Source organism: Neomonachus schauinslandi, chromosome 15 (genome assembly GCF_002201575.2).
Source record: "Neomonachus schauinslandi chromosome 15, ASM220157v2, whole genome shotgun sequence".
Taxonomy (NCBI): Eukaryota; Metazoa; Chordata; class Mammalia; order Carnivora; family Phocidae; genus Neomonachus; species Neomonachus schauinslandi.
The window spans coordinates 34,802,664-34,828,915 of record NC_058417.1 but is presented as its reverse complement, the minus strand read 5'-3'; the positions used below and the strand labels follow the sequence as shown (position 1 = coordinate 34,828,915).

The 26,252-nt window shown below is 59.6% G+C and overlaps 2 protein-coding genes across 2 annotated transcripts; one reads left to right on the top strand and one right to left on the bottom strand.

Annotated features, from left to right (window-relative positions):
• Positions 1-1,049: 1,049 nt before the first annotated feature.
• XYLT2 (xylosyltransferase 2) lies at positions 1,050-14,779 on the top strand. The gene is made up of 11 exons (XM_021704060.1): positions 1,050-1,223; positions 7,516-8,008; positions 8,289-8,464; positions 8,694-8,896; positions 9,279-9,359; positions 9,735-9,951; positions 10,040-10,216; positions 10,435-10,697; positions 10,977-11,172; positions 11,790-12,123; positions 13,597-14,779. Exons 1-11 carry the CDS (start codon positions 1,089-1,091, stop codon positions 13,917-13,919), a joined length of 2,598 nt encoding a protein of 865 aa, XP_021559735.1. The 5' UTR covers positions 1,050-1,088; the 3' UTR covers positions 13,920-14,779.
• A 5,923-nt stretch (positions 14,780-20,702) lies between these two features.
• Positions 20,703-26,111, bottom strand: MRPL27 (mitochondrial ribosomal protein L27). The gene is made up of 4 exons (XM_021704127.1): positions 26,051-26,111; positions 23,616-23,747; positions 23,092-23,159; positions 20,703-21,108 (listed from the first exon to the last, which is right to left on the bottom strand). The coding sequence occupies exons 1-4, from the start codon at positions 26,088-26,090 to the stop codon at positions 20,902-20,904; spliced, it is 447 nt and encodes a 148-aa protein (XP_021559802.1). The 5' UTR covers positions 26,091-26,111; the 3' UTR covers positions 20,703-20,901.
• Positions 26,112-26,252: the final 141 nt, after the last annotated feature.

The window sequence follows — 26,252 nt, the reverse complement described above, 5'->3', positions numbered from 1 at the left end:
GATGGAGAAGAGGACGGAGGCGGGGAACAGCTGCTAGCACTTGGCAAAGAAAACAGATATGCAGGGCGCCTGGGTGGCTCAGTTGGTTAAGCGACTGCCTTCGCTCAGGTCATGATCCTGGAGTCCCGGGATCGAGTCCCGCATCGAGTCCCGCATCGGGCTCCCTGCTCGGCAGGGAGTCTGCTTCTCCCTCTGACCCTCCTCCCTCTCATGCTCTCTGTCTCTCATTCTGTCTCAAATAAATAAATAAAATCTTTAAAAAAAAAAAAAAAACAACAGATATGCAAAGGTCTAATGGTTCTCCAAGTGTAGTCCCAGACTAGCAGCATCGGCATCACCTGGGAACTTGTTGGAAATCCTAATCTCGGGGCGCCACTCCCGACCTACCAAAGCAGAAACTCCGGGGGTGGGGAGCGGCAATCTGTTTTATCAAGTCCTCCTGGTGCTTCCGATGCACCCTAGAATTTGGGAACCACGGCTCGAGGAGAGGCCTTAAGATCCTTAGGCTGAAAAGAGGCGAGAGGAAACGAGGCTTTGTGCGGGGCCTCGGGTGCAAGGCAAGGGGGTTAGACTTTGACCTGTTGGTGCGGCCTCCAGGGTTTTTAAGCAGGGGCCTGTCGCACTTACACAATCTCTCCCATCTCGGCGTTTCTGGGAGTTCTAGCATTCTCTGCGCGCCCTGGGCAGAGAGCTAATCAGCATGGGGCTGAGTTGCCCCACCCCCCGCGACACCAGGCGGCCAGCGCGAGGTCGGACGCTCGACCTCTCCACCGGCGGGTACAACGGGCTTGCCGTCCAGGACTAGGTGAGCGCACGCAGGGGCGGGCCGCGGACGGAGACAGGAAAGGCACCGCCAGGCAGGCGGACCCGGAGCGGCCGGGGCGGGCGGCGCTGCGGGCCCAGGCTCCGCCCCCAGCCCGCGGGGCGCGGCATTTCGGATCCGTGGGCCCCGCCCCCAGACCCGCCCCGCCCCGGCGCGCGCCCGGCCCGCCTCCTTGGGAGGGGGGAGCCGGCTCGGTCCGCGCCCAGGCGCGCGCCTGCGGCCGGGTTGCAGTGCTGGGCGCGCGCCCCGCGTCCCGGGCAGGAAGATGGTGGCGAGCGCGCGGGTGCAGAAGCTGGTGCGGCGCTACAAGCTGGCGATCGCCACGGCGTTGGCCATCCTGCTGCTGCAGGGCCTGGTGGTGTGGAGCTTCAGCGGCCTGGAGGAGGACGAGCCGGGCGAGGTGCTCCGACGGCCGGGCGGGCAGGCCGGGCGCGGGGGCGCGCGGGGTCCTGGCGGGGCTGCGGGCGGCCCCGGCCGGGGAAGTGGGGCACGGGCCGCGTGCGTGCTGGCGCGGGCGGCCGCCGGGAGCAGGGCGTCGGACCCCTGGTGCCCCTTTCCCAGAAGGGCCCCACGGACTGCGCGCGGGGGCGGTGCGTGACCCGGAGGCCCGGGCCACGGGCGCGCAGGGGGCCCGGGCGGGAGGAGCGGGTCTTGGTGGGGTGGTCTCCGGCCCGGGGAGCTATGAAGGTCAGGCGCGGGGAGCAGGACCGGGAGGTGGGGCCGGGCCCGAGCCTGCTCGGAGGTGGGGAGCCCCAGGCCAAACTTTCTGAAGTTGGGTGGGGGCGGGGGTGTGCGCGTCGTGGGCGGAGGAGCGGGGCCAAGGGACCCCGGGCATCCGCGCCCAGCTGCGCTTGAGTGGCAGCTGCCAGTGGAGAAGTGGAGCCCGGGGCTGGAACTCAGTACGGCAACCGAGGGAACAGGGAGTGACCCCGAGGGAGAGGACTGGAGTGTCCCCCAGGCGTGGCTTTCCTAACCTGGGGTCTGAAGAAAGCTGTGGGTCTTCAGGAGGAGATGGCTGGGGGAGGTGAGCAGGTGAGTGGCCTCAGGACATTAGGGAATGGGGGGGAGCGGGGTGGGGAGGGCCTCTAGCTCTTAGGGAATGGGGACAGCATCAGCTGGTTTAGCAGAGCCTCAGGCCCGGAGCAGGGACAAACCTGTCCAGCTCAGTACCCAGGTCCCTGCCCTGAGAGTGTCACTCACTCTTGGCTGGTTTCAGCTGGAGGCCCTGACACGTCCCCTCCCAGGGTGGTCAGGAAGGGTCCAGTGGGGTCTGGGGCCATCCTGGAAGGTCCAGGAGGTAAGCCAAACCCTGGCCCTAAGTCGTGGGCCAGAGCGCAGGGCTTCTCTGCCCATACCCCCACCCCCTCGGTTCTGGTGCCTCTAGGGCTGGGAGTCCGTTGCTCTGCTTGCCCTGTCCTCTTGGGCCTCTCCACGTGGAAGTGCGAAGGCCAAGGGAGCCTCCAAGTCCACTTAGCCCTCCTACATCTGGGCACTTTGGAAGGCCTGTTGTGGAAACTGGGATAAGGGCTGCCCATTCCTTTTTGGGGGGAACCAAGAGGCTGGCATGGGGAGGGAGCTGTAACAGAGTCATGTGGGACCATAACTCCAAAAGGTGCTGAGTGGGGTCGGGAGGAGGCTGGCTCTGTGACATCCGAAGGGAGTGAGCTTGTTCTGTGTGGACCAGTAAGGAGGAGGAGGAGAAAGAGTGTTTTGGGGTCAGTGTGAGAAGACTGGGCAGATGAGACGTTCTCCGAGGTAGTTAGGGAGCCCTCCGACCCTGGAGTGTGTGAGCAGAGGCTGGTGACCGCTCTGGGGAGGGCCATGGCACAGCAGCTGGGGCTTCACAGAAACCAATGGCCCCCAGTTGATGGCTCTGTGAGTCTCTGAAGAGGCCGAGAGATTGTCCAGGCCTCAAATCCCTGCTGTTGTGCCCACAGCCTGGGGTGAAGAACTGGGGCAGTAGAATAGTTGGGATCCTACCTCCCCAAGTGTATGCTTGACATACACTCAGGTTCCTGGCAGAAGCCGATAGGGCTTTACTGGACTGGGATGGGAGACATCCTCGATTAGGTCGACCTAAAGGTTGTGCAGTCCAGGCCGCCATTGGTGCTTGGGCCCCTTCAGCAGCCCCCTCGCCAGAGCCGGGGGTTGCCAGGCAGCGGGGCATAATGCCTAGGAAGGTGGGCGCCCAAGTCCGACCAGCCCACCTCCCCGTCCCGGGTCCACTTCCGGCACTGCTGCCAAGTGGTGGTGAAACCACAGGAGCATCACCTAACCTCCTGCCGAGTCCTCAGTAGTGTACCCCCTCAAGAGGGGGTACTCATAGCATCTCTCTCACTGGGCCATCGTGAAGATTAAGTGAAAATGATGCCCATGAAGTATTTGCAGGAGTTCCTGGCACATGCTGTGCCGCCAGGAAATAATATGATCTCAGCCCTGCACACTGGGCGTAGGGATTCATTCATCCAGTCCATCATTCAGTCAGTCAACAAACGATGGTTAACTTGTACTTCGTAGTGGGCTCTGTGCTAAGACTGGGGATACAGAAATAAAGTAGACAAGGTCCAGGGGCTGGAGGGCAGACAGTGGGCAGGGAGAGACTGACAGTGGAAAGGAAACTCAGTATCAAGGGGGTTGGTGGAGCTGGGTGGTCGGGGAAGGCTTTGTCAGGAAGTGGCATGTGCACTGAAGAAGCCAGTCATCCTGGGGAGAAGTGGACAGAGTTTGGGCAGCCTGCGGAGAGTGGGTGTGGCTGGGTGTCTTTGAGGAATGGGAAGGAGGGTGTGGCGCGTTCCCCAGAAGAAGGTTCAAGAGTGTATGTCAAGAGTTAGTCCGGAGTACATCCTAGAGACCCTAGGAAGGGGCTCGGGTGCTGTTGCAAGTGAAGCGGGGTCAGGGGAAGGGCAGTGGGATCAGATGTGCATTTCAGACGCACACTCTGCCCATCTGTGGAGGGGCTGGAGTGGAGACCAGGGCTGACCATTAACATCCAAAGAGCCACTTTATGGTTTTAAAAGCTTTCACAAACATGGTCTCACCACTTACTTTAAACACAGTCTGAAATGTCTGAAGGTGGTGGGGTGTGGGGGAAGCGATTCTGTGTTCTCTGGAAGTGGCAGAGGACTTGAATGCCTTCTCAGTGGGGAAGGGGGACCTCCAAGGCCAGAATGCATCCAGGCCAGAGGTCAGAGGGCCAGTCCCCACCCTCAGGAATCAAAGGGCACCCTGACCTCAGGGCTGCTGGGGAAAGTCCCCTTGGGGGCACAAGTTTGGGGCCCTGCTGATGCCCCTATGGACATTGGTGGGAGGGGGCAGAGGTGGGGGCTGACTCTCCACCAGGGACCACCCCCTGTTCCTCACTGCTGCCTCCAGGTCCCCCAGCTTCCCCTGGGATTGACCTTCTCAGGGTCGGCCGGCTCCCTACTGCAGTGCAGGGCACCAGCCTGCCCATCTCCTCCCGCATCCTGTCCCCCCACCGCAGCCAGCCTGGCCGTGTGCCCCACGCCCTGCCCTCTTGACTGACTTCCTGACTCGCTGGTACTGGCTTCCACCCCGAGCGCCCACAGCGGCCCCGCCATCTCTGTCCACCTAAGCTTGAGAATGTCTTTCTCTGTCCGCTGTGTTGCCAGGTCAGACGCTACCTGCTTGACATACACTCAGCTCACCTTTCCTGGGGGCTGCCCGGTCCAGGGCGCCCTCCCCAATGTGGGTGTGGACTGAGGTCTGCTGCCTCCTCCCACCCTGCCCTCCCCCTTGTAGTGTCTCCTCAGATGGGCATAGATGCCCCCAGCTCTCATCGGGCAGCTCTCAAGAGATCAGAGGGCTGGCTGGGTGCCGTGCACAGAGGGTGTGGGTGCTTGGTGGAGGAGTGGGCCTCTGGCCCTAAGGTAGCTGTCAGCCTGACAGGGGGGGTGCTTGCTGTGCTCTGATGGGGAGGGGAGGGGAGGGCAGGGGCAGGGAAAACTCAACCCAATAGAGTTCGCAGTGTCTAAGGGCCTTGGCGCCTCTTCTGACTTCACACTTGACTCTTTCCTAATCCTTTTCCAGTGGTAGTAACAATAGTAGAAATAATAATAATGAGGATATTAGCATCCTATCAAATGCTGAGCCCATACCAAGAGCCTTACACTCATTCATTCATTCATTCCACAAATATTTATTGCCATTTCTCCCATTGCCAGACATTCTTCTGGGTTCTTGGAATGCATTAGTGAACAACACAACAAAAGCCGGGTCCTTGTGGACATTACATCCTTGTGAGTGGAGAGACACAGGATAACACAAAAGAAATAAATACATTCTAGCCTGCAAGAAGGAAGCAAGCACTGTGGGGAAAGTGATGCGGAGGATGAGGGAAGCTGGAGTTTGCATCCAGTGCGTCAGGGTGGGCCTTGCTGAGAAGATGCCATCTGAGCAGAGAATTGAAGGGGGCAAGGCATAGCAGTGGGGACATCTGGGGAGGGCGTTCCAGGCACAGGGGACAGTGTGTGGCCCATGGCCTGGAGGGACACCGAGAAGGCCACTGTGGCTGGAGGAGAGTGAGCATGAGGTTAGCAGATGAGGTCGGAAAGGGAGGGGTGGCAGGGGTGCGGCTAGACCCGGGGCATGCAGCCTGTGTGGGTTCTTGGAGGGGCTGTGGGTTTCGCCCTCGGAGGGGAGGCCGTGGGTGGTTTGGAGCAGAGGGGTGGTGAGGTGGGGCTTGTTTTAATGGGAACACACTGGGTGCTGTGAGGGGAACAGACCATCAGGGAACCAGAGGAGGAGCAGGGGGACCATGGACGCTGGGCAGGGGTGGCCGTGAGAGGTAGTCAGCCCCTGGACATAACGTGAAGGTGGCCCCAGCAGGGCTTACTGCTGAGGGATCGATGCGGGTGTGAGGAAAACTAGAGTCCAAGATGACTCCACAAAGGTTTCGGCCTGAATGACTGGAAGGAGGGGGTCGCCGTTAGCAGGACGGGGAGACTGACATAGGGGCAGGTTGGGGAGGAAGAGGAGGAGCTCGCTTTTGGACTTGTGGGTTCCAGAGGTCTGTTAGGCTCCCGAGGGAGATGTACCAAGGGGGCAGGCAGGCAGTTAAACACCTGAAGGTTCAAGGGAGTAGTCCGGGCCAGGTAGAGACACCTGAGAGTGGCTGGAGTTCAGAGGCTGCTCGAGGTCGCCCAGGAAGTGAGGCTGAGGAAGGGCCCCAGGGTGGTCTTGGGAGAAAATGGAGGGTGGCCCAAGAAGACTGAGGAGGAGCGGCCAGGGAGGCAGTGGAAGCCCCAGGAGGGCAGCTGTGGCCCAGCAGGTCATGCTGTCTGTCGAGAGGCCAGGCCAGAAAAGGCCTGTGGCCTGTGGCCCGTGGTAAGTGGCCGGGGAGGCCCACAGAGGAGTCGACGGCGAGGGCGCGGCAGATGGCTGGCAGAGACAGCTCCGTCCAACACACTAGCTCACACTGTCTCTCACTGATGCTTGCACCTCCCTCCCATTTCATCGCTGAGGGACCTGCTCAGAGAAGGCAGGCAGCCAGGAGAGCGGTCACACGGCGCCTCATGCTCTTTCCACGCCTCGGCCACCAGACACGAGCCACACGTCCTCAGGGTTCCAGCTACTCCGCCGGACTCGCGGACATGGGGCTGGTGTGACGGTCCCTCCCCTGCGTTCCCCTTCGGGGCAAATGGGACGGTTCGCAGGAGGGGACTCGGAGCTGGCTCTTGAAGGATGGGTGGGATTTGGCCCAGCAGGGAGGGGCGCCGAGGAGGGGGGACAGGGAGGGCTGGAGAAGAGGGTGGGTACACATGCCTTTCGGGTGTGACCGGACCATCTAGGGAAGCGCCTGGTTTGAGAAGAGGCAGGGGAGCCGGGAAGCAGGGTGTGGCAGCCGTGATTTCCCTTCTAGAGAGAACCGGCTAGCCGTGAGGAGCGTGGGGAGCGGCAGGTGCCAGCCTCCAGCTGTGGCTGCCTCAGCATTCCAGCCGGTGACTGCGCCCTTCCCAGGAGCTGGCCAAGGCTCTCTCCGAGCTGCACGGTTGTCCGAAGCTCTTCCTTCTGTCCCGTCTAACACGGGGGGGCAGGCCTGCTTGGCCGGCTGATGGCTTGGCCTGCCGACCCCCCTGCGTCGTCCATGGGTGTCAACCCAGTGCCAGTCATGCGCTCTGATTCCGTCTTGGTCTCTGCCTCCCAGAGAAGCCCACCAGTATTGGGGTTCCAGGCTTCCCCTCTGTGCTCCCCACCAGGCCAGGCCCCTTTACTCTCGCAGCCTCCGCCCTCCCGCATGGAAGTGCCCTGGCTGGCAGAACGCTTTCCTTCTGTCTCTTCCAGCCAGGCCCCGGCGGGGTGGGGGTGGGGGGGGGACTCTTGTGTCCTCTGCAGGGTCTCCATGCCCTTCTTTTGTGACGTTCATGTTCGTTATTTGCTGAAAAAGAGAGCGGCATCTGCTTCCAAAGCACAGAGGGGACATGGTGCCCTGTGGTGCGAGCACTGGGGGTGTGGCTGCCGTGGCTGCCACGGCCGCCCGGACAGGGTGGCACTTCCTCGGCCGGCTGCTCGGGGAGGCCTCCCTGCGGAGGTGCTCCTTGTGCAGAGTCCCCCGGAGAACGGCCACCACGGGGTGGAGGGTGAGGCAGCGCCTTCTAGGCCCGAGGCCAGCAGGGAGCCAACCAGCAGGAGGAGAGCGACTGTCCCCATGACCTGTGTCTGACTGTGTTTTACAGAAAGGAAGGCAGAGGAAGCCACGGCCGCTGGACCCCGGCGAGGGCTCCAAGGACACGGACAGTTCGGCCGGGCGGCGGGGCAACGCGGGCAGAAGGCATGGGCGCTGGCGGGGTCGCGCCGAGAGCCCCGGCGTGCCCGTGGCCAAGGTGGTACGGGCGGCCACCAGCCGGCACAGAGCCAGCCGCCGCATCCCACCGGCCCCAGCCCCGGAGGCCCCAGGCCGCCAGAACCTGAGCGGGGCGGCGGCCGGGGAGGCGCTGGTCGGGGCGGCTGGCTTCCCACCGCACGGAGACACGGGGAGCGTGGAGGGCGCCCCCCAGCCCACGGACAATGGCTTCACCCCCAAGTGCGAGATCGTGGGCAAGGATGCGCTGTCTGCACTGGCCCGGGCCAGCTCCAAGCAGTGCCAGCAGGAGATTGCCAACGTGGTGTGCCTGCACCAGGCCGGGAGCCTCATGCCCAAGGCTGTGCCCCGGCGCTGCCAGCTGGCTGGTAAGAGGAGGAGACGGGCGGAGGCGGGGCAGCCCCGGGCAGGTGGCGCAGCAGGGTGCTTCACCCTCGTTTCCCAGGGGAGGAAGCTCTCGGGACCCACCTCCCTGGCGGCGCCGGTGATAAAGCGCACTGGGCGGCCGAGGCGGAGCCGGGCCCCGGGAGCGTCAGGCTCCAAGTCCGAGGTCCTTCCTTTGGAAGGCAGGCAGTCCGCCCTCCTGGCTCACCCCCAGCCTGTGGCCTGGGGCGGGGCCTCACTGATGGCCCTGTTCTCTCCTCTCAGGGAAGATGAGCCCCGGCATCCAGTGGGACGAGGTCCAGGCCCAGCAGCCCGCGGATGGCCCCCCAGTCCGAATCGCCTACATGCTGGTGGTTCATGGCCGTGCCGTCCGCCAGCTGAAGCGTCTGCTCAAGGCTGTCTACCACGAGCAGCATTTCTTTTACATCCACGTAGACAAGGTACTGTTGGGGGGACAACACAGGGATCTGAGTGAGTCGCACCAAGACCCAGCCGGTCACCTATAGCCAGGCTCTCTGATCTGCTCGGGTGGCCCCCGGTTGGAGCTGGAGCCCTGCCCTGTGGGCTCTCCATTCCATGTCACCCCACCCTAGGGGTGGGGTGGGGAGGTTGTAATGCTGGGGGGGGGGCACCCTGCGGCTGCTGAGTACCCCCCCCACCTCCCCGCAGCGCTTCAACTACCTGCACCGTGAGGTGGTGGAGCTGGCGCGGCAGTACGAGAACGTGCGGGTGACACCCTGGCGCATGGTCACCATCTGGGGCGGGGCCAGCCTGCTGCGGATGTATCTGCGGAGCATGCAGGACCTGCTGGAGGTGCCCGGCTGGGCATGGGACTTCTTCATCAACCTCAGTGCCACCGACTACCCGACCAGGTACAGGGCGGTGCTCTGAATCCTTGGTCCTTGGGGTGGGAGGGGCCTGATCGACTCCTTCCCTTCCCCCAGGCCTCATTCTGGTCCCTGGACCACAGCCGTGGGTTAGGGGAGGGGCTGGTGGAAGGTGATGTCAGAATTGAGAGTGACAAGAGACTAGGGAGCAGGCAGAGGCCTGGAGCTGGGGTGCACGGTCAGAGGGCAAGGGGCAGAGGAAAGCTGCGGGTGCCCACCACCACAGAGCATCATCCAGGGGCAGGGCAGCTCTCTGTGAGGCAGGGAGCAGCAGAGGGTGAAGGCAGAGGGTGCCGGGATGGGGAGTGTGGCCTGAGCCCGAGCCAGTCCCCTTAGACACGCTGCCCGTGCCCCTTCCCCTCTCCAGGACAAACGAGGAGCTGGTGGCTTTCCTGTCCAAGAACCGGGACAAGAACTTCCTCAAGTCACATGGCCGGGACAACTCCAGGTGAGGGGTCTCATTGCAGCCCCTCCCACACATGGCCGGGTTGCAGAGCCTCCCAACCACGCCCAGGTTGAAGCATGCTGGTCCCTGGGCGCAGGAGAGAGCCTGCCCCCTGCCCCCCACGACACTCATTGTGGCCCATCTGCCCCCCACCGCCCACGACCCTCATTGTGACCCGTCTGCCCCCCACCGCCCACGACCCTCATCGTGGCCCATCTGCCCCTCGCCCCCCACAACCCTCATCGTGGCCCGTCTGCCCCCGCCCCCATGACGCTCATCATGGCCCGTCTGCCCCCACCACCACAACCCTCATCATGGCCTGTCTGCCCCCGCCCCCCACAACCCCCATCATGGCCCGTCTGCCCCCGCCCCCCGCAGGTTCATCAAGAAACAGGGCCTGGACCGGCTCTTCCACGAGTGCGACTCGCACATGTGGCGGCTGGGCGAGCGGCAGATCCCAGCGGGCATCGTGGTGGACGGCGGCTCGGACTGGTTCGTGCTGACGCGCAGCTTCGTGGAATACGTGGTGTACACGGACGACCCACTGGTGGCCCAGCTGCGCCAGTTCTACACGTACACGCTGCTCCCCGCCGAGGTGGGTGCCCGGGGCCCCCCGCTCTGCGAGGCCGGGGAGGCTGCGGGCCGGGGCGCCCATGGCTCACCCCCCGCCCCGCCCCCTGCAGTCCTTCTTCCACACGGTGCTGGAGAACAGCCCGGCCTGCGAGAGCCTGGTGGACAACAACCTGCGGGTCACCAACTGGAACCGCAGGCTGGGCTGCAGGTGTCAGTACAAGCATGTCGTGGACTGGTGCGGCTGCTCGCCCAACGACTTCAAGCCGCGGGACGCCCTCCGGCTGCAGGTGCCCCCCGCCCCCCGCCCCCTGCCGGCCCTTCTCTCTGTGCTTTCGGGGGCAGAAGGGACTCAGGCTGAGCCCCCCCCAGAGAATCTTGGGGGGAGGGGGCTTCCCCTGTAGCCGTTCTCGGGGCTTCGCCGGCAGCAGGGGGGCCCCCCCCCGACCCTAGCCACGCCGCTCGAGACCTCCAGGCCCCTTCAGCCCCGTTGCCTCTCCCGCTCCAGCAAGTCTCCAGACCCACCTTCTTCGCCCGGAAGTTCGAGTCGACCGTGAACCAGGAGGTCCTGGAGATCCTGGATGCCCACCTGTATGGCAGCTACCCGCCGGGCACGCCGGCCCTCAAGGCCTACTGGGAGAACACGTACGACGCGGCCGATGGCCCCAGTGGGCTCAGTGACGTCACGCTCACCGCATACACCGCCTTCGCCCGCCTCAGCCTGCGCCACGCTGCCGCCACGGCGCCCCCGCTGGCCACCCCGCTCTGCAGGTGAGACCTCCTTCTGACCTGTCGCAGCCCTCCACGTGTGGGGAGGCCAGTCAGGAAGAGTCCGCCCCGCCCCCGGGAACCCCCAGTCCGAAGCAGGGGAAGAGGCAAATAAAACAGAGCAAGAGCCAGGCACATAGGTGCTGCGGGTGTGAGATTTGGGGCAAAGGCCGCACCTGGGGATGGGATTCCCCAGAGCCCCAGAGCCCCCCTCCCTGGGACTCCAGGCCAAGTCGGGTGTGCTGATGGCATCTCCCTTTCTCCCTGCCGGAACCTTCTTAGGTTTGAGCCCCGGGGCTTGCCGTCCAGCGTGCACCTGTATTTCTATGACGACCATTTCCAGGGCTACCTGGTGACGCAGGCGGTGCGGCCCTCAGCCCAGGGGCCGGCAGAGACGCTTGAGATGTGGCTGATGCCCCAGGGGTCGCTGAAGCTGTTGGGGCGCAGTGACCAGGCCAGCCGGCTCCAGAGTTTGGAGGTGGGACAGGTCCTCCCCTTGCTTTCTCCTGAGCCCCAGCAAGACTCAGGGTAGTGGGAAGAGGGGGACAGACACCAAGGGAGGGATAAGGACTGGGTCAGGCCTTTCAGGACTGGGTTCACAGGCCCTTCCTCCCCCGCGACGGAGCCGGTGTCTGCCCGGCGGGCGCACGCTGAGGAGCACCTCCCCCGCGGGGTGCACGTGCAGTGAGCAGGGAGGGGCCCGAAGTTACTCTACAACGCAAGCCCCGTCTTCGAAACTGCAGTGGTTTTCTTCTAGAAGGACTTTGATATTCCATTAGGCTTTGGAGTGTGGGCTCTTTCTCAGAGGCCGTGGCTTCATGTGGGGAGGGTCTCTGGGCAGGGCCGCAAACCTCGTCTCTGCCTTACTGCCCCCACCATGACCGAGCAAGCCACAGCAGGAGCCTAGAACAAATCTCAGGGCGGAGAAAGATCTTAGAGAAATCCTAGTCCAAGCCCTTCATTCTGCAAAATGGGGAAACTGAGGCCCAGAAAGATAGAGTGACTGGTCCGAGGTCACACAGAGAGTTAGAGGCAGCACCAGAGTAGAGAGGACTTGCCCCCCAGGCTCCTGCCCAGCTGCCTCCCTCCCTACAGGTCGGCACCGAGTGGGACCCCAAAGAGCGTCTTTTCCGGAACTTTGGGGGGTTGCTGGGGCCGCTGGATGAGCCTGTGGCCATGCAGCGCTGGGCCCGGGGCCCCAACCTCACAGCCACCGTGGTGTGGATTGACCCCACCTACGTGGTGGCCACGTCGTACGACATCGCGGTAGACGCGGACACCGAGGTCACGCAGTACAAGCCCCCACTGAGCCGGCCCCTGCGGCCAGGGGCCTGGACTGTTCGACTGCTTCAGTTCTGGGAACCCCTGGGTGAGACCCGCTTCCTCGTGCTGCCCTTGACCTTCAACCGCAAACTACCTCTCAGGAAAGGTAAGGATCTAGGCCCAGAAACCAGAATAGGATTCGCCAGGCAGGTGACCGGTCCCAAGAGGCTGACCATCAGAGCTGACCCTCAAGGGGAAGGGGCAGGGTTGGGGCCTGGGTGGTCTGTCCCTTAGTGTCCCCACACCGCGGTAGGGTAGTGAGGTAAGCTTTGTGGTCAGGTGGATTTGGCTTTAGGATGTGCCTCTGACACTTTAGTTGGGCCTTTATCCTTGGCAGGTTATTGGCCTTCTGAGCCCCGGTCTTACTACGTGTAAAGTAGGAGGGATAGAACGATTGGAGGCCTCCGGGGTGTGTGGAACACACGTCAACTCAAACCAGCTCAAGTAAAATGGGGAAATTATTGGAAGAATGTAGGGCTGTCCCCCAGAACCCAGGAAATGTCTCTGGTCCCCCCCCCTTGTACCCCGGGAACCAGAGGTGCTTTCTCTGTTGTCTCTGTGGGGCCACCTGTCCCCTGTCTGTGTATCAGCCCCAGGCTCTGGCTTCTCAATACATGATACTTGGTCTCTCCGTGCACTGGAGACTGACCAGGGCCTCTTGGTCCCCAGGTTCCTCAGTCTTGGGGCAGCAGATTTGATGGGCCACCCAGTCCGCCGTGTTGCTGGGTGGGCAGGATCCCATGGCCCAGCTCACAGTCGGCTGAGGCTAAGGGAGCAGGCTCTGGACACAGGCATGGGCTTCAGGTTCCCTCAAGAGAGGCCTAGTACAACTACCCCCTGGGAAATATTAGAGATGAGTATGTGGGTAAACATGGTTTGTATGCAGTAGGTGCTCAATAGGTAGGTGATGTTTCCTTTCTCTGGCTACACCTTACCACAGAGAAGATCAGGAGTAACCCAGAGAAGGATGGGGTACTAGGGGGGCTGCGGCAGATCCCGAGCAGAGAAGCCACACCCCTGCTCCCCGGGGACTCTGAGCCTGATGCAGGAGATGGGGACAGGTGGAGGTCAGCTCTCCAGCAGGCCGGTGTTGGAGCTGGAATTTTATAGACAGAGAGGGCTGTTCTAAGCTGAGGAGACAAACCCCACAGGCATCTGGTGCATGGGGGGAGCAGAGGGTCTAGGGGGTAGGAGGTAGGGGTGGTGGGAAGGGCTGGCTAGCCAAGCGCACAGGGCCCCACAGCTGAGGGCCCGAGGGTGGGGCCTCTGATGGCCCTGGGAACCCCTGGGGGTGGCTGAGAAGGGGCACGGGGACAGAGACCAGACCATTATGGGAAAGTTACGTTCTTCCAAAGTGCCTTGATCCCACTGTTCTGAATCCTCAAGGTGGGAATTCAGAGATCACGGTCTTGACTTGGTAAAAACGAACAGTTTTACAGGCACAGAAAGTTCTGTGGATTAGCGCAAGGTCACAGGTCACTCAGCGAGATGTGACTCCCTGGTAGAATGGGGACAGACGCTGGGGTGCCCAGACCCGAATCCCAGGGGCTGGCCTTTACCACCTGTTCCATACCCCCAGATGATGCCAGCTGGCTGCACGCCGGGCCGCCCCACAACGAGTACATGGAGCAGAGTTTCCAGGGCCTCAGCGGCATCCTGAACCTGCCTCAGCCTGAGCCCGCGGAGGAGGCCGCCCGCCGGCACGCGGAGCTCACAGGCCCGGCACTTGAGGCCTGGACAGATGGGGAGCTGAGTGGCTTCTGGTCTGTGGCCGGACTGTGCACCATGGGCCCCTCCGCCTGCCCGTCCCTGGAGCTCTGCAGACTGACCAGCTGGAGCTCCGTGTTCCCCGACCCCAAATCAGAGCTGGGGCCCGTCAAAGCGGACGGGCGACTCAGGTAGCAGGGCCCCAGCCAGTGCGTCCGGAGGACCTGGGGAATTGCACCTTACAGACAGCGGAGGGGCGAGAACCGGAGGCACACGCAGGCCATGCTAGCCATCCCGAGCCCGCACAGACGGCAGGGAAGGGGGCGTGGTCCTCACTGCCGACGGTTCTGCTGGGGACCAGAGGTGGGCAGGAATGTGGGGAGAAGGGCTCCAGCTTCCACACCCCGCTCTTCCCCACTTTCCCTTCTAGGTTTCTTGTTGTTTTGGGGGTTTTTTTTGTTTGTTTTTAATGGGTAGTAGAGGGAGGAACTGGAAATGAAAACTGTGCAATAGGGCTCAGAGCAGCCCCAGGAAGTGGGCCATGGCTCTGGGGAGCAGGGCCCTGACGAGCCCATCTGCTGTCGCTCCGGAGGGGGCTGGGCCTGCCTCACTCTCCGGGGCCTCGTTCCCCCAGCCTGGGCCTGTGGTGCCTACGGCTGAGGCTCTACGGGGGTGCAAGTGCCGGGCCAGGCTCTCAGGCCCAGAGACCAGGTGATTTGGGGGAGCTCTGCAGAGCTGGACTCTAGCGGGATCGCCTCTCCTCTTGTAGCCAGGGGGCCGTAGAAGAAAGGGGTGGGGCCAGTTCTAGGGCTTTCCAGCATGTCCGGCCCCTCGATGGGCAAGGCAGGGCGTCAGGGCCTGCTAAGACCAATGCAGAGTCTCCCAGGCACCCAGAACTGCACGCTGGGCCTGGGCTCCCGCCCTGGAGGGGCGAGCCGTCGCGAGCAGTGTGGGAAGAAGACTCTTGGCAGGGCTCTCCGAAGAACCTAGAGCAGCATCGTGCCTGAAAGCTCCGTGTGAAGTCTGAAATATGCAACAGAAGAAATATATCTCTATCTCTCTAAGTGGAGCCTCTGTGTCTTTCCTCCTGGGTGTCGGGAAGCCAGCGCTGTTGGTCCTTCTCCCCAGTGTTTTCGCCGGTGTTCTCTGGCAGCCCTGAGAAAGTGGAGGTTTCATTTCCCTCGAGTGGGAACAGTTTAGAACCCAAGAACCAGAAAGGATGCAAGAACCCATCTAAAGCAGCTCCCTCTTTTTCTGAGGGCCAGACAGGCCCAGAGAGGCTTGGACACTTGCTCATTGCCACCCAGGAGGCCAGCGCGAGAGCCAGTTCAGTTCTCAAGGGTCCTGACCCGGCCCTTCCACGGGAAGCTGGTTTGTTTGCCTTTGGCATCACTAGGGCCCATCCCACAAGCCCTCCTCACGCTCCTGCCCCGCTCTGACATATGGAGCACCTTCCAGAATGGAGGCAGCCCCAGCCCCAGCCTGGTAGTTACCGTTGGAGCTTTAGGGGCAAGCGTAACAGTGGCAGGGGGCCCTGGCCACCGCCCTAGGCCCTGGGAGGGCCTGCTGGAAAGGCTTGTCCCACCTTCCTCCTCTGCAGCCAGGGCTCCATATCAGCCCTTCACACCTTACTTAATGTGGGAGCGAGGGTTTCTCAGGCCTTTAAAATCCTTCCCTGGGCAGGTCACGCCAGCCTGCTCAGCTCCGCTTGGGGAACAAAGGGCTCATTCCTGCCTAGACTGCCACATGTCCAGTTTTCCTAGTGGCCAGCAGAGGGCGCCCCTGACCACCAGGAAGGGCGGTGGGGTGGTCCGTTCAGCCCGCGGGTGGACCCTAGGCGCGGCATCTCATTGAATCCTTACAACCCTGTGGGGCAGGTGCTCCTATGATGGGCATCTGGCACATCAGGAAATCGAAATGATGAGCCCGAAGTCACAGCCCTCAGGTGGCGGCAGCAAGCTCCCGAGGAGGGCAGGGGGCATGCATGGTGCTCTCACCACCCCCTGCCCTCGTGAGGGCAGGTCACCAGCGAGGAGCTGACAGCACCAACTCCAGGGGAACAGTGCTCGGGTGAGGGGCTAGGATGACATTTTTCTGGCTGCTATTTTTGTCAATCTCTGAAACTCTCCCTCTGAGTCTCTAGAATTTTTTTTTTTTTTTTACATCAACTCTGAGGTCGATAAAAAGAAAAATTTGCTAACCGGGTACAGCATGTTCCACCCAGGCAGGAATGGTCAGAGCATTCAGACTCTGCTGGCTGAGGACTCGCCGTGCAACTGGCAAGGTTCACCCGGGCTGTCGTTAGGTTAGCACAACAGTTTCCAGAGTCTTTGTTTTTTGACCTCAGCGGGGCATGCGCTCTGTTTCAGCCCTGCCACGCGCACCGCATCACACCAGGCCCTGGTTACTTATTACTCATGACCGTGCCCTGCCGTGAGCGTTCTGAGTTTGCACGTTTAGCCCAGTGGCTGGGCATCCTGACTGAGCGTTCTGAGTTCATTGGTGTGAGGTGGGAGCCCAGCGAAGGCATGGGTCCAAAGCCCCCCACCCCCACCCCCCCCCAGGAGATACTAATTTGCAGGGCAGCTCCATCCACACTTCTCCGGCAGGCCTGGGTTGACCTCCTGAGTTGGAAGCACTGCAGGACCTGGACCACGCTCCAGGCTCCAGAACCCCTGGCCGGTTCAGAAGGCAGGTTTGGCGGTGGAGGCCCTCCTCCCCCGGCCTTTCCCCTGTGCAAGCCATGGAGGCCAGAGCGAGCGCAGCTTCTCTGCTGCCTTTCTGGAGGGTTAGCTCAGCCTGGAGGTTTGGGCTCTTTGAGGCTTTGAAATCCTCCCCTGGCTGGACCCCTGGGGTCAAGATCAGGATTCAGGGCAGGCGGGATGTGGGGTTGGGGTGGGGGTTGGCTGGGGCAGGCTGGACCCCCTAGGCTGCGCAGTAATTCCTTTGGAGGGAAGGGTAGAGCCTGGGCAGAGTCTTTTGTATTTTGTGGCCCGCATGCCCAGTTTCCAGGGCAACCTTGGACACCTCTGTTCCCTTAGAGGCGGGAGCTAGGAGCAGAAGACAGCCAATTGGCATCTTGAGCCCCGTTACCTGGGCCATTGGGAAGTGGCGGGGCAGAGTCGCTGGGAGGTGATCTGGAAGTGGGAAGTGCAGAGGTTTGGGCGAGTTGGAGCCTCCAGGCTGGCCGATGGGTATAGCAGACGCTGAGCCCATTCCCGCCAACCTCTTCTGAAAGTCGTAGAGGGACCTTCATGGCCGCCGGGCCCGGAGAGGGGAGTGCCCTCTGTAGGACACGGGATCATGGCACGGCACCGACAAGCTGGCTCTGAATGCAGTCGCTCCTCTGGGCCAGGGTTCCTGGGTTGGGGGGTGGCCCTGCTGGCTGTCTTCAAGGTGGCTCAAGGCTGATGCCCTGTCTTGGCACCCCTCTGCCACTGCGGTTCTGCGTGCAGGGATCACCGTGGACGGTAGCCTCCTAGCCATAGCTCTGAGTCCCTGCTGCTGTCCTGAGCCCCGGGGTTGGATCAGATGTACCCTTGACGCTGCGCTGTGGGCCGGAAGCCCAGCCTCTTCATCTGTAGGGTCACCTGGAGCAAACCACTTGGGAAGAACGGTGTGTTTGGCTGGGCCCTTGCCCGCAGAGGTCTGGGAGAGCGGAGAAGGGGCTGAGTCCAGGCCCTGGGGTCCTCCCCGGGCCCCTCAGACCCGTCGCTTCTAAGGGTGCCTAGCCTGCCACAAGTTCCTTCCCCCTCCCCTAAGTTTGTCCCTCTCTAAACTCCTTACACACCTCACTTTCCTGGACTGAAGGGACAGGATAAAGCCACACTGCCCTCCTACGTAAGTCTGCCGCGGGGGGTTGGTGCCACAGCAGAAAGGGAACCGCCCGCACCTCAGTTTCCCCTGCATGTCAGGCTGATGCTAGCTAGACCCGTCAATCCTACCTAACCTTTGGAGTGCGATTCCAACGTGGGGAGGTTAGATGGGCCCATGCATGCCAGGTGCAGGCTGGGCCCCGGACTGTGCGTCTGCGGGGAGGGTAGTTTCGTCCCTGGTGTTCATCATGGCCATCCTGCAGCTGCTGCAGTACCAGCGCGAGCCCCAGCGCGGCCAGGCTCCCCGCTCCTGCCTCTTGTTCCAGAGCCCCAGCCAATACGTAAGCACCCCTGCCCAACAACCCTTCCCCTGCTGCCGCTCCCCTTCCCCAGCCCCAGCCAAAGGGCACCTGCTCTCTGGCCCGGGAAGAGCAACTGTTCAGGAAGGAAAGGGCCTTCAGGACCTACTCTCTGGACTCTGCCCCTTCCAGCCTGGGTTCCCTCGGGGCCAGAGCAGCAGTGTGGAAAGGGTTAATAAGGTCCTTGCCAGCGTCCTGCCTGGTGATTGTTATTGTTAATGGGGACCCGGTGCTGGGAGCTGCTGGTGAGGACAATGGTCTTATCCCAGCTCTCCAAGCAGCTGGAGGCTCACCCTCTCCCAGGGAAGAGCCCAGAGCACTGAGCCCAGAGGGAGAGGGGGTGGTGGCTACCATACTGGCAGGCCTCTCCCCAGGGACGGGACACCATGTGGGAGCCTGGGTACAGAAAGCAAAAGGAATTGTCCGAGAAAGCAACCTCCCCATGCTTTGATTTCCTCCCTTCCCCCCCCCCGCACACACACGCACACAATTCTGGGCACCAGACAGAGAGGATGGAGAGGTGGGCACAGGAGGAGGAGGTTTTCTCTGACTCTCCCCCAAAAGGGCATCAGAGCTGGCTGTCAGACTGCCTGAGAAGCTGGGGCCAGAGAGGAGTGGTACCTCTACACTGAGTGCATCTCAGAAATGCTGAGGAGCGAGCTCTGTGCCTTGGGCTCGCTGGAGAGAACCAAAGGGGTTGGGGAGAGCGACACAGGGACAGAAGGGGCTGGGCTCTGCTCTCTTGCTTGCTGACCCTGAATCTGGAGCTTCACTTTGTCATCCTTCATGCTCCCCAGGACTGCCCCCCTCCCTGCTTCTGCACCATAGGAGACCCCAGCGAGGTCCAGGCAGCGGAAAGCTGCTGAGATTCCCAGAGGATGCAAGTGAGGGAGGACCCTTGGGGCTGCCACCCCAGAGTCAGTGGAGAGCTGTGTACTGCAGGCCTGAAGCCAGGCCAGGGGCTCAGGGTGGCTAGGGGGAGGATGGGATGATGCCTAGAGACTTCTGGGAAAGGAGAGCGTGTGATACCCTAATCTTGGGCTCACCCTGGGGAAGAAGGTCCAAATGGAAGCCGAAGGGTCGTGTGTGCCTGCCTGATCCCCTCGGCTTTTCTTGGTCACAGCGCTATCCCCTAAGGGGCCAGGGAGTCCGCGTGGGGCTGCCCCTGTGGCAGCTGGCTCGCCTGCCCAGCTAGGAGAATACTGGAAAGAAGAACCAGCAGAAGCAGGTTCACCAGCTGATTGCACAGCGCTTCGGGATCTGGGCCTGCAGAGAGGTGAATGTTCAGCATTCCTAGCCTCGGGTGCCTTGGAGAAGTGAGCTATTTTCATATTACTCTTACACATAATGCCCAGTTAGAGCCCCTCAGACCAGGAGGAGGAAAGGGCCACTGATGGGGAGAGCCCCAGGATTTGAAAGGAAGCCCCACTTCACCTCTTTGGGTGGAGGGAAGGACAGCGGACCCCAGCCCGGGGGGGGCCTGCTCTGGGATTCAGAACAGGCTTCTGCGGGTTTCCACGGAGCCAACGGCTCTAGGGCTCAACTTGTTTCCAGGAAGGAACATCACTGGGGGAGAGGAGGCACAGAAGGCCGAAGCCCGAAGAAAGTGCGTGTACGTATGGGCAGGTGGAGAGAGGCTGGGGTGTCAGGGAATGGCTAATGCCTTCCTCCCCACCCCTCAGTTGCCACCAAGCTATGGGGCCCTAAAGTCACTGCCTGCACCATCACCCAACTGTGGCTTTGATTGCCCACCCCATGAAGCAGCAGCCCCCCGGCCCCGCTCTGCTCAGGGCAACACCGCTGTATAGGAGGGAACCTCTTGCATCCTGCCCCTTCGAGCTTCTCCAGAGGCCTGGCAGGGACAGTGCTGAGCTGACAGAGATGCCCCCAGCAATCTTCCCAGCTGGGGCCTTGGTACATGAGACCCCACAAGAAGTGGGGTGAAACCCTGGGTCACCTCTGCCAAGGATCTGCACATGGAGAATCTGGGGTCATGCCCTGAGAGAACAAAGTGCCAAGTTCAAGGCAGATCTCGCGAACTGTGGGGCTTCTGTGCCTCCAATCCCTGAAGCTCCTGCCTGCAGGGCAGAGTCTTTGAAGCCACTGGACTCTATAAGCCCCTCTGTGGCTGTAGCCCAAACCACCTACCTCCAAAAGCCAGGACGGCCCTCTGCCCCAGCTGAGGCTTTCTTCCTGGCCCTTCCACTGGAAGCTAAGCCTTGAAGGTCTTGGGTTGGATTGACAATGAAGGCCTGTCCCAGCCCACTCTAGGCCCACACTGAGTATTCCTAAAGCCAGATCCTCGGAGGCTGTTTATGGTTTGAGATAAACCAAGAACCAGAAAAGGATGTGAGGTGGGTGTGCGGAAAGAAGCCCATTTGTCACTCATTTTGCCACATCACTGAAAGGACCTGGGTCCACCTGGCCTCTCTAGGCCGGATCCACGGGGGGGTCCACCATGTGGCCATTCCGGCGGCTACAGCCCCAGCTCCCTCCAAATGTGGCTCCAGGAGAGGACATGACCTTGTTGCTTCCTCTGTAGCCCCTCCCACCCACTCCTCCCAGGACCCCTCCGGACAAGGGATGGGGGGGGTGGGGGGGTGGTTCTCCTCTTCCTTTCCCTCGGGGAGATGGTGTTAAAGCAATCCCCTCCTCACACACACTCCCCTCCTGTCATTTCCTCACTCTGAGAGCTCTCTTTTCTGCTCTGCGGTTGTTCCTCGTGTGCACCACCGAACGTGGCTAAGGACCAATAAACGCGTAAGGAGCCCCAGCCAGGTTTATCCCCACACAGCACAGGCTCATGACTCCAGCAAACTTTATCTTTGGCCCCAGGTCAAGTCTCCCAGAAGGCTTCCCAGCCAGTCACTTCAGAGACTTCCGCAACCACCGCCAAGCAGACTTCCTCAGGAGGCCCTGTTGTCCCGACCCTTGACTTCTTCTGCTGTCACCCTCTCCTGTCACCTGGGCTCCAGGCTCCAACCAATGGCCTCAACCAGGAGTTCACAGCATAGCTACCAGTTTGAAGGTGCCCTCAGGCTTGGCAGGAACCACGTGGACAAAAGTCTTATAGAGCACAGCACCCTTGGGCAGCCTGGTGACCAGATCCACATCCTCTGCGTTGCTGGGACTAGGCACGTAGACCTCCTTCGTGTAGCGGACTACCCCTTCCTCCAGAGCATACAGGTACTTCTTCTTCCCCAGCCCCACCTGCAACACAAAGACCTGGTCAGCTGGACCCACAGCGGGGAGGTCCATCCCAGGGCTTCGGGACAAACTTCTCATAAGGATTCAGGCTCTGGGACCAAGGGGGGGATCAGAAAGCTCTATCTCGGGTTCCCCTTCCTGCTGCCTGGCACCTCCTTGGCATCTAGGACTCTGTAACAGAAGAGGGAAAACTCCAACAGCCAATCCTCACGGGTGCTCAGTCCCTGAAGGCTGGTCTCTAGACCCATGTCTGTGCGGCTGGCCGGGCACCACACCGGACAGATCCCCAAACCAGGCCCGGGAAGATGCCCCTAAGCACTGCCCCCTGGGAGCCGGCCTCACTTAAAATTAAAAAACACTGGAGTTGTCATAGTAAACATGAGCTTGACATAGTTTCGTCCTACATAGTGACCTCTGAAGTTTAGGCTCTAAGGAAAGTATGGACCAAAGCCCTATGGTAATACGTCATCTAACAAAACAGCAATCATAGTGACAGGCACCAGTCCTTTCGCAGCGCCTGCATGTGCAGGCAGTGCTCCCCTGACCCCTTTAGTCCTCACCTTGTGAAGCAGCTACCATTTCTAACTGCTCTCGATGAAAACTATGAGCGGAGAATAAACTACGTGTTGCGTATACAGTTTGTAAACTGCATATATTTTAGCATTTTTCCTTTAGAACTTGAGATTGGATGTGGGGCAACTTTTACCCAGGCAATAGAGCATTTTTCAATATTTCTCTGATTAAAGGAATGGGCTCTGGAGCCAGGATGCCGGGTTCAAATCCGAGCACCACTACCTACTGTCGTGTGGCCTGGGCAAGCTGCATTACTTCACTGTGTCTCCGTTTTCTCATCTGCAAAATGGGGATAATATTAACTACTTTTATGAGGTCCCCCTCAAAGATTAAGTGAGTTGATCATAAAGAGCTTAGAATACTGCTTAGCTCAAAACACGTCAGCTTTTATTACTGCTGCCGCTATTTGAGTGAGTCCCCAGGGTTACCACAGCCACACAGCTAGGGCCTCAAGTCCTAAGAGACAAAGCTACTACAAATGCAATCCATTCACATGTAAACTAGCATTTCTGACCTAATTATTGGCTACTATCAGTCTTTATATGCCTACTAAAATGGCCAAAAAAGGGGCGGTGAGGGGACTGATTACAAAGGAAACTAAACTAACATTTAAGATAATGTGAAGAGTACAGTACGGGGGTGCCTGGGTGGCTCAGTCAGTTAAGCATCCCACTCTTATTTCTGGCTCAGGGCATGGTCTCGGGGTTGTGAGATCGGGCCTCCAAGACAGGCTCCAAGCTCAGCTGGCTGCTCAGACTCTCTCTAATAAATAAATCTTAAAAAAAAAAAAAAAAGAGTACGGTACAGATCTGTGTTAACAAAGAACCTTCCTACCTCAGAAAGTAATCCCAACTTGCCGAAAACTGAAATCCCTGCCTGATATGGACCTAGTTTCTGGCACATACACTGAATTCTATTTTATTAAATTCAAACTATCTTTCAGCCATCTAATAACAATTTTGGGCAAAAGAGGATTAGCAAGAAAGAAAAAGGAATACACTGAAATTAGTTTCCCAAGATTCAAAAAGTATCTCAAATTACTAGGCATCTCCTCCTCTAACAGGTGGGGTTAGAAAGGAGACCCAAGAGAACCAGGCTGATGCTCCACAAGGCAAAGCACAGTGACTGAGAGGCAGGCAGCCCCAGCATGAACCCCAGCTCTGCCATGTGGCCCCCTCTACTCCCTAAGTCTCTGGCATCCTACCTCGAAAATGGATACCTAGTGATACCTAGTGCATCATGGGGATGGGCTAAGGATGAAACGAGACAATGCAGGCCCAGGAAGCAAAATGATGCTTGGCATTTGCTAAGCATCCCATAAACACAACTGTTTTATTATCACTACCATGCTTAGGAACAGAGAGAGGTGGTCCTGGGAAAGAAAAAAGGGGAAAGGGCCACAGAGGAACTCACATGGGCGCCTGGGTGCCAACGGAAGTGGCGCTGAGTCGCAAGGATGTTGCCAGCATGGACATAGTGACCTAGAAGAAAAGTGCATAAGCATGCTGACTGTGGGCCCCAGTGATGGGGCAGCACAGCAAACTGCTGAAAAAACATACCGGCCCTTGATTTCCTGGCCCAGATGCTGCACACCAACCTCTAAGCCTGACCCTGGACAAAGCCAATTCCTACATGCTCGGACACAAGCAGCCCCCATCTCCCTCTGCCAGTCTCACCCCCTGAACCCCCCCCCCCCCCCAGTCTCCACACTCTTCTCTCCAATCACATGGCCCAGGTTCACACCTATCTGCTCTTCCTCAGGACCCCCTCCCTGCCTCAGGTCTTCTCTGCATCTGTAATCTGGAGCCAAGTGCTCTGGCAAGCTAAGTGGAGAGTACAGGACCAGGAGGGGGCATGGTCTTCCTGTTCTGCAAAGGAATGCCAGGGACAGCAAGGGAGGGTGCAGCTGGAAAATGGAAGCCAAGGCACACGCTCACCCTCCATTTTCTTGAGGCCAAAGCGTTTGCCTGGTGACTTTCCACCCAGGTTTTTGGAGCTGCCACCTGTCTTCTTGGATGCATATCTGATGGCAAGAGACGCAGCCTGAGAGGGGCTCAGCAGGGCTGTAACTGCAGACAGAACAGAAATGTTGTTCAGAGAGGCTCCCAATCACTCTTTCTCTGCCTCAATGGGCCATTTGGTAAGCTGAGAGGTGGCAGGGGTAGTGGCGGGGGAGGTGAGGAAGATACGTGAGCAGAAATGCCACTTGACTGTGTTGGTGGTTTTCAGGGAGTGTCTGAAAGTCCTTGGCCTTCTCCAAGGCAGGGGACAAGTCATTCCTTGTATTGTCCAGGGCGTATGCCCTGCATGAGAAGTGTGTGTGTGGCCGGGGGAGGCGGTGGGCAGTGAAATATTCACGGAAAGAAAATAAACACCATGTGCCCTGGGTCCTGACACATTCAGTCCTGTTGAAGAGAAACAAACACCACAGGAAATATAAGCCAGCGAGAGGACACCACAGAGCTGCTGGTTTCAGCCTCACTCACCACATGTCCTCAAGGCTCCAGACACTGTGGAGGGGCTGGACCACAGAGCCCAGCAATAGGACACCCAGAGAGAGGGTCCTGCTTTGGTGTCATCCTCCACTTTCTCAACCATTCACCCATCCCCTGCACACCAAATACTCGTAAACAAAAAGGGCAGCTTCTCGGAGGGTAGCTCCCACAGGCTCTTAGCTATTTCAGAAGGCTGGACTCTTTCGTCAGCAAGCCCACCCAGTACGTGTCCTGACCAAGAAGACTGACGCCCTGCCCTTGACAACCTGACCTCTCCATACTCATTCCAAAATGCTCAATGGCATTTCTTTTTAAAAGGAGAGTGAACTAAAATTCATACTAACTAAGTTGGAAGCCACTTGCTATATGACAAGCACAGGGCTGGCAGTCCTTGCTTTCAGGTCTCCAGACACAGCCCTGGTTAATCAGGGTTATGCCAGAATCTTTAGAGAAGCCCTGTGAGTCTCCAGAGCCTACAAGTTCAGAGTTCCTGAAACCAGGTTTCTGAAGTTTTTTTTTGTTTTTTGTTTTGTTTTGTTTTTTTAAAGATTTTATTTATTTATTTGACAGAGAGAGACACAGCGAGAGAGGGAACACAAGCAGAGGGAGTGGGAGAGGGAGAAGCAGGCTCCCCGTGGAGCAGGGAGCCCGATGCGGGGATCGATCCCAGGACCCTGAGATCATGACCCGAGCCGAAGGCAGACGCCCAACGACTGAGCCACCCAGGCGCCCTCAGGTTTCTGAAGTTTTAATGATAGAGAGTAGCTGGGACAAAGGACCAGAAATAAATGCTTAGAAAGACATGTTAAATGCCCAGCACCAAGATCTATCTACCTTTAAATCTATTCATTCATTCATCCTCTAACTTATTAAGCTGAGGAATGGGGCTTTTGTTTTATCTACATTATCTCTTTCACAAATCTTTGCCCTTCAGCCTACTCCCCATCCTCCACCTCAGAGTAAAGGATGCTACCAACTATGCAGTTGCTTGGGCAGAAATCAGAGAGTCATTGCAGATCACTTTCCTTTGCTCATCTCACATATCCAGCTCACGAGCAAACTCTGAGTTTTATCTCCAAAACTGATCTTAAAACCACCCATTTCCCCCAAGTTCACTGACACTAGCATCTTGGCTAAATCATGTCTCATCAGGACTACTATTACAGCTTCCCATCTGTTTTCCTCCTTTCCACTCCTACCCCCTTTTAAATTCACTTAAGAGCAATGGTTTGCTTCTCAACATGTAAAACTGGCTTATGTCACTCTCTTGCCCCTCATTCTCTACCAGGGCTAGGCCTCCCGTCATCCTTTAGGTCTTAACTTAGATGTTACCTCCTTGAAGGGCTTCCCTGACCACCAACCCCCCAAAAGACAGCAAACACACATTTTTGCTTTCTTTAACAGCACTCGTCACAATTTACAACCATTTTGTTTCTGTGCTTATTTTTGGCTTATCCACTAGAAAGAACCGGCCCGGGAGATAGAGACTGTCTTCATCTCTGCTGAGATCCCCAACACCTAACTGCACTGTCTGGCACAAAGACTTTAATCTGTTAACTTTCTGAGCTCCAGTGTGCCAGTATTTATAGATGAAGGGATCCACGGAGTGGAAGCAGCGTGCCCACGTCACCAAAAGCTAGGGAAGCTGTACTTGCGCGCGGGGCAAAGGAAGGACACATGCTCCTCGAACCACCACCCAAGGCCGGGCGCCCGACGCGGTCAGTGACAGCTGCCCCTCAAAGCTCGAGGGCCCCCCGCGCTCTCCCGGCTCGGCGCCTAGGGGCCTCCGCGGGGAACGGCCTCCACCCTCAGGCTCCCTGCAGGGTCCCCGCTCCGCCTGCACCCCTCGCCCCGCAGCAGCCACGGCGTCCCGTTACCAGCCGCCCGCGTCCTTAGCGCCAGCGCCACCGACGCCATGTTTGCCGTACACTCGCTTCCGGTCTCAGAAATCTGCTTCCGCTACCGGGCGATCTGCTTCCGGGGCCTGCGCTGCAGTTGAAAGAGTGGCGCGAAGTCACAGGTGAGAGCTGGCGCGGCGGGCGGCGGGCGGCGGGCGGCGGGCGGCGGGCGGCGGGCGGC

Coding starts and splice junctions, on each gene's coding strand:
- XYLT2 (XM_021704060.1), top strand. CDS start 1,089: ATGGTGGCGAGCGCGCGGGTGCAGAAGCTGGTGCGGCGCTACAAGCTG. Junction 9,360..9,734: donor CATGGCCGGGACAACTCCAG/GTGAGGGGTCTC, acceptor CGCCCCCCGCAG/GTTCATCAAGAAACAGGGCC. Junction 10,217..10,434: donor GGGACGCCCTCCGGCTGCAG/GTGCCCCCCGCC, acceptor CTCCCGCTCCAG/CAAGTCTCCAGACCCACCTT.
- MRPL27 (XM_021704127.1), bottom strand. CDS start 26,090: ATGGCGTCGGTGGCGCTGGCGCTAAGGACGCGGGCGGCTG. Junction 23,748..26,050: donor GCTAAGGACGCGGGCGGCTG/GTAACGGGACGC, acceptor TTCTGTCTGCAG/TTACAGCCCTGCTGAGCCCC. Junction 23,160..23,615: donor TGGCCTCAAGAAAATGGAGG/GTGAGCGTGTGC, acceptor CTTTTCTTCTAG/GTCACTATGTCCATGCTGGC.